The 6,517-nt window shown below is 54.5% G+C and overlaps 1 protein-coding gene across 1 annotated transcript; it reads left to right on the top strand.

Annotated features, from left to right (window-relative positions):
- The first annotated feature begins 1,502 nt into the window (after positions 1 to 1,502).
- On the top strand, positions 1,503 to 6,510 carry KDELR3 (KDEL endoplasmic reticulum protein retention receptor 3). The gene is made up of 5 exons (XM_035339193.1): positions 1,503 to 2,050; positions 2,794 to 2,894; positions 3,294 to 3,452; positions 3,694 to 3,946; positions 5,978 to 6,510. Exons 1-5 carry the CDS (start codon positions 1,960 to 1,962, stop codon positions 6,016 to 6,018), a joined length of 645 nt encoding a protein of 214 aa, XP_035195084.1. The 5' UTR covers positions 1,503 to 1,959; the 3' UTR covers positions 6,019 to 6,510.
- Positions 6,511 to 6,517: the final 7 nt, after the last annotated feature.

Raw genomic sequence — 6,517 nt, 5'->3', positions numbered from 1 at the left:
CTGTCCCCAGTGCCCCAGCACAGTGCTCCTGCAGCAGTGCCCAGCACAGCCCACAGAAGCCTTCCTGGTGGCAGAAAGCAAACACTTTAGCAAGAAGGGTGCCCGATGTGTCCCCTCTTCTCGGTGCCGTCGCCTTGCAGGGTTGGGAGGGGACCCTCGGCGGAGCTGCTGCCACCTGGCCCCTGTTTGAGCAAGCCTCTCAAACCAGCGCAGGCAGAGAGGGGAACCCAAAAATAGAACTAAAGGGAAAAAAAAAAGAAAAAAGAAAAAAGAAAGAAACCCAACAACCCCAAATTCCCGTTTTTAATGCCAAATCCCAGCTCGCTCTCCTCCCTGTCACCCTGGCGACATTCCTTGTGGTCGCCATGGAGACGGGAGGCATGGAGAGAGCATCACCGCGCGGGGTGGTGGCAGCGCCCGGCAGTATTTCGGGAGGCAGGGAGACACGGGGTGCGAGGTGCTTCGTGTGGTGGCAGGGAGGGAGGAGGGAAGGTTTATTTTTGCTTGCTCCCACTTGGTGTGACAGATTTTCCTTCTCGAAGCGCCCGGCGGCCGGGCGCCCCTCGCCAAGCTGGTGGTGGCCTTCCCGTGAAGTCCTCGTGGTCACCTCACCCGGCGGTTCCCGGTGCCACGGCTGGAGATGGGCTCCTGTTAGGCCTGGGGAAGGCACGAGGTGGTGAGGATGACCCTCCACCACCCACAGCGCTCTTGGTGATGACAATCCACCGAGGAGGATCGGGTTCACCCCTTGGCTGGGTCAAGAAGCAAAGCACCAGAGGATGACGAGGGCTCTCAGACGTTGTTCTCCAAGGGCTGGGAGGGGGTCCTAAACCCTCCATCCCGCTCCGCACACCCCTGCCTCGGTTCCCTCGCAGGTGGCAGCCCTCGTTTCTCTGCGATCCGCGGGTGTTTTCCAGCTCAACCTGCAAACGCGGCTGGAGAAGCCCGGCCCGGCCCAGCAGGTGCTGCAGCGGCGGGGAGGGAAAACCCACAGCCAGCGCGATGGGCAGGGAGGAAATGTATGCAAATGCATTCAGAAAGGGAGCCGGGGATGCTAATAGACTTGTTAGTAAGCACTGGGAACAATATTTTTACGCTTTAATCATTAGGGACGCTACTCCGGGCGAGCCCAGAGGGGTGTGCCCGTAAGGGAGGGAGACCTGAGGGAAGCGCCCGGGGGCGAAGGCTGGGCACGGGGGGCAGCGGCCGCAGCACCCTCCTGCCCCTCTCGACACCCCGAGACCCCGCTGAACGAACAGGGTTTGCCTCAGGGTTGGTCCGGCCGAGCTTCTGGGTGCGTCCAGACTGGGTGATGGTCCCTCCCCAGTCCCCTGCTGCTAAGGGGTAAAGATGGCAGCACCGAGGTGCCCCTTTCTGGCGACGCGTGTCTCGCTTTCCTCCTCCTGCACCAACGGGACAGCAGGGCACAGCAGCCCGATAAGTGCCGTTCCCGCTGCCTTTGCTCCTTTAAGGACGCTTCCATGTGTAACTTGAGACAAGTGGGGGAAAAGAGAGGAAAGGGAAAAAAAAAAAAAAAAAGGGAAAGGGAAAAATAGCGCAGTTATTCCCGCCTCCGCCTCCTCCTTTGCCTCCTCCCCGGCCAGCCGGGAGCCACGTCACCCAGCACTGGCTTTGGGGCTGCTCAGCCCAGCCCGGCTCGGCCGACGGGACAAAACCCAACTTTTTGCCTAGGCCTTGAAGGGTTGGGGAGGGAGAAAATCCCCGCCGTGGGGACATCAAGGCAGGGGGACGCCGGGCCTGGAGGGCAGAGCGGTGCAGGGGGAAAAGTGCTTGGAAGAGGGGCTGAGCTTTCCCCCACCAGAAGAAGAGAGCTGCAGGCTGCGGGAGGAGGAGGAGGAAAGTTCAGCAGGACGCGAGCGCGCGCTCGGCCGAGGATAAAGCTCCCCGCGGGGTTTCAGGGCCGCCCTCGCCCACCACCGCCAAGGAGCCCGCGCCGCCATGAACGTCTTCCGCATCCTGGGGGACATCTCCCACTTGCTGGCCATCGTCATCCTGCTGCTGAAGATCCACAGGTCCAAGTCCTGCGCTGGTGAGTGCCAGGGAAGGAGGGGACCCTGCCCAGACAACGACTGCGCCCAGGCCCTTTGGGGACATCAGCCTCCTCCTCCTCCCTTGGGCTGCCTCCCTGCTGCTTCCTCCACCTTTCTCCCACCCCTTGCTGGTAGCCCTGGGTGGGATTTTGGCCAAGCCCCCACCTCAGGGCTTTGCTGCAGCTTGCAGGAGCCTCCACCAGCCCGGCACAGGGCGGTTTCCCCGCCAGGAGGGAGAAGGACGTGCTGGAAGGATGTGATGTGGCACGGCACGCCGCCGCCGTGCAGGTGTTTGTCTGGGGGCGATGAAGGGAAGGGGAGGGCGGTACGGTGGAAAATGAGAAGATGCGGTGGCACCAAAAGCTATCACCTGCAGGGGAAAGGAGCTGCTCCAGGCTGGAGGCCCTGCCAGAGAGCAGGCAGGCACCGGAGGCTGCTCGGGCAAGGGATGGGGAGAGGTTGCTTCCCGCAGGCAGATTTTGTTCGGGGTTGGGAGCCGCAGTGACTCAGCAGCACCCATCCCACGGCAATTCCCCGGTGTGGCAGGTGTCACAGCACACAAACCCACGGCGGGGCGGGCAGGCGCGTGGAGGGAGCCAGGCAGGGAATGGAAAGGGTTTTTTCTTGGCGGTGAGGCCGGCCGTGTGAGTACAGGGCTGCTCACAAAGAAGGCAGGAGGCAAAGCCTGCACCCGAAGGCATTTTCCTCTCATTCGCCCTGCCCTCCTCTCCCCGCCACATAGGTATCTCTGGGAAGAGCCAGATCCTTTTCGCCCTCGTCTTCACAACCCGCTACCTGGACCTGTTCACGACCTTCATCTCCGCCTACAACACCGTGATGAAGGTAAGGAGGGGCAGCGCGGAAGCAGAGGTTTCCCTCGGCTCGCTGTGGTTTCTTGGGGAAGGAGAGGGTGCACGTTCACCACACTGGTTTTTCAGCCAGAGGGAGGAAGGAGAAACTCCATCTCCTCCAACCATCACCAAAGCTACAGCGGGTTATACACAGGAAGGGCAGCCAAAGATGCTCCCTTTGGTGTCACCAGCCCTCTATCGACCACAAAACCCCCTCATCACGGTAAAAGAGGGAGCTGGGCCTGCCACATCACATTTAGTCCACCAAAAGCAGAACGGGACGCTGTGAATCAAGGCTGGACCTCCTTGTGCAGCAGGAACACAAACGCTTGGCTCTCTTCAAGCACTGGTGAGGTGACCAAGATCTCGCCATCTTCCTTCCCTCCCCCAGGTCATTTTTTTGATATGCGCCTACGTCACGGTGTACATGATCTACGTGAAATTCCGGAAAACGTTTGACAGCGAGAACGACTCCTTCCGCCTGGAGTTCCTGCTGGTCCCCGTCACAGGCCTGTCGTTTCTGGAGAACCACAGCTTCACCCCCTTGGAGGTGAGGAAACCCTGGGGCGGGGCGGGGCAGGGCAGGGCGGCAGCAGCCCGACACCACCCAGCAGTTAGCAGGATGGTAAAGAAATGAGATTTTTATTGCCAAAAGCATGAGGGAGGCGGTGTCGGCAGGCCTCAGAGAGCACACCACCTCTGGAGCTGCTCTCAGTCCCAGTGTGGTAGGCCCATCCTGCTCCAGGCCTTACCACGGGCGAGCCCCCGTCCTCACCGCCTTGATTTTGCAGATACTCTGGACCTTCTCCATCTACCTGGAGTCCGTGGCCATCCTCCCCCAGCTCTTCATGATCAGCAAGACGGGGGAAGCGGAGACCATCACGACGCACTACCTTTTCTTCCTGGGCCTCTACCGCGCCCTCTACATTGCCAACTGGGTCTGGCGCTACCACACCGAGAAGTTCTACGACCAGATCGCGGTGGTGTCCGGCGTGGTGCAAACCATCTTCTACTGCGACTTCTTCTATCTCTACGTTACCAAAGGTTGGTATAGACCCAAAAACGTTCATTCAGCCTTCTTGCAAGGGATGGTGGAGCTGCAGCTTGCGCTGTTAATCCTGACGTGAATTTATCATTTACTGTGTTTGTGTAGAAATCAAACCAGAGCTCAGCCTGGTTTAACCCACTCTAGGAAGTTAACAATTTCGGCATATTCACTTCCATGTACGTTTTGACAGATTATGTATGAATCACACAAAAAAAAACCCTAGAGGGGGGAGGAAAAAATAGCCGCAGGCAGACGACGTACCTGAGAAAGCAACTGCAGACATATGGAGGTTTTATTAAGCCTACTTTTGCTTTTGGTGTAAAAGATGCAGCGTTCCCAAGAGCTGATTCTGTAGGAAGGCAGGCATCTGCACGTACAAGACACTCCCTTCTGTTTGCCAAAGCCAGATGCCCCTTCTGCTGCAGCGCCGTGCTTTGGTAAAGGGCTGCCTACCAGAGCTAAGGAGCTCAGCGCGGGCATACAATTTGGTAGCACACGCTATGGTTTGCTGAGACTGAGGAAAAAAAAAAAGACTCACTTTTCTGTTGAAGAGGGTGGAATTTGACAAAACGTAACTGAACGAACAAATATTGTCTTTTCTGTTCGCATTCCCCAGCTGGTCTGCCAATACCAGTAGGGACAAGCTGGGGGATGGAGCTTTAGGGGCTTCACGCAATATTCCTGCTGATGGAGAGGTGACAGGAGCATGGAGCAGGTTAAGCACATTAAGACTTCCTTCCATCATTGACAAAAATCTTTGTGGCTAGGAAACTACTTTGTAAAACCACCATCAAGGCGCTCCACGTCAATTCTCTTTTCTTTTTTTCTCCACTAATTCCCATTTTAGCTTCACTCAATTCGTTCGTCCTGCGTCCTTCTGCATTCTGTTACAAATCCATACCCTTTGCAGTTGTGGAAGGCGGAACAAAAGGGGAGAAAAAGAACCAACTGCTGGCTTTCAGTGTTGCAGCACTAGCGACAAAGCCACAAAATTTAGATGATACAGGAGGGAGAAGAAAAAAATATATGTATTTGTCCCTGGGACATCACAGCAGGAAGAGAATTGCCTTTTTTTTTTTTTCCCCTCCCTTCTTTTATTTTACACCAGTTTCTGGATCGTGGGGAAGAAGAGGTGACTGGAGATATGCAAATACTCTGCAGTCATTTATGGAAACCAGAAATATTATAGCAGGTTGCATCTCTCTTACGCTCTTGCAAAAAAAGCATCTTTTCAAAACATTTCTAACACAGAGGAGCTCAGACAAAAGGGCAGTGATTCTGATAAGAAAAGCAAGGATGTGTTATATAAAGAAACCTATTTAATAAGGCTTCAGAGCCGATACCAAAGCGTTGTAAAGGGATTTTTATATAATGCAAGTTCTCTTTATCTTGTTTTCAAAACTCGATGAGCCGCTTTCTGTTTAACACAAGGACCTGAAAGGTATTTGGAGGAAGCTTTCAGCTCCCCAAAGCTTGTGTTTCACAGAGCGGTTGAGGGTGGGATCATCGGATCCGCCCCCCTGCTGACAACAGGGTCACCTAGAGCAGGTTCCTCAAGGCCACGTGCAGTCAGGTTTTGAGCATCACCAGGGTGGAGGCACCACAGCTCTGTGGGCAGCCCGTGCCAGCATTTGACCATCCCCACAGCAAAAAATAAAAATAAAACACCCCCTTTTATCATGTGTTTAAATGGAATTCCCCATTGCCTCTTACCTGCTGCTGGCCACCACCAAGGGGCCTCCTATCCAACCTGCCACCATCAGATGAGATGGGGCGTGCTGGGGGTGGGTCTGGCCACAAGCCACAAATTCATGTCATGTTCTCCATTTAAAAGTTAAATAAAACCAGAAATGCACCAGGGATAGAACAGCAGGCTCCGTATTACATCACCAAGAAAAAAAGGGGGAAAGTTTTGGTTTGCAAACCTGACAACCCACTATGGAGCACTCCAAGCAGCGGGTTCAGGAAGTGTTCCATTGTTTCAGGAATATTCCTTCCTTACCTTCTCTTTCTCTGTCCTTTCGTAGTCCTAAAAGGGAAGAAGCTAAGTCTTCCAATGCCTGTTTGAAGACATTCCCACCGACAACACAAGAAATTCCAAAGATGAAGCTCTTACGATGACAGCTTTCCTTTCCTGGCCCTTGTTGACTGAAGAATGGCTCAGCTGAGCTTCACTCGAGTGCCAGGAAGACGACGAGGCCTGGAAAGCTGGTCTGCTTTTCGTCTGGAGACTTTCCCTCCACTTTTTTTTTTTTTAATTTCTTCTTACTTGAATTTGGTGCTATTAAGTAGTGCTGGCCAATACTAAGATAGTGCGAATCATTCTCTCCCTGCTCTTCTCAGCACCCACCTCCAAAACATGCCTCTGCTTTGACCCTGAGGCACCACAAGGAATAAAAGGGGAATAAAGGGTCACTGCCTGTTAGTCCTTCAGCAAGTGCCTATAGTAAAGGGAACAACACTTCATTATTAAGTCTGGTAAGAAAGCAAAGGCCTCTGCTCTTTGCACACGTGGCCACATCTGACACTATTGCTGTTTTAACCATGAATTACCCCCCCCCCCCCCC

This window comes from Oxyura jamaicensis, chromosome 1, assembly GCF_011077185.1.
Source record: "Oxyura jamaicensis isolate SHBP4307 breed ruddy duck chromosome 1, BPBGC_Ojam_1.0, whole genome shotgun sequence".
Taxonomy (NCBI): Eukaryota; Metazoa; Chordata; class Aves; order Anseriformes; family Anatidae; genus Oxyura; species Oxyura jamaicensis.
This window is presented reverse-complemented; position numbering and strand designations above follow the sequence as displayed.

What these genes read in the sequence shown, in the direction of transcription:
- KDELR3 (XM_035339193.1), top strand. Translation starts at nt 1,960, where the DNA reads ATGAACGTCTTCCGCATCCTGGGGGACATCTCCCACTTGCTGGCCATC. An exon ending in CAGGTCCAAGTCCTGCGCTG is followed by an intron (nt 2,051 to 2,793) that starts GTGAGTGCCAGG and finishes CCCGCCACATAG; the next exon opens with GTATCTCTGGGAAGAGCCAG. An exon ending in CTATCTCTACGTTACCAAAG is followed by an intron (nt 3,947 to 5,977) that starts GTTGGTATAGAC and finishes GTCCTTTCGTAG; the next exon opens with TCCTAAAAGGGAAGAAGCTA.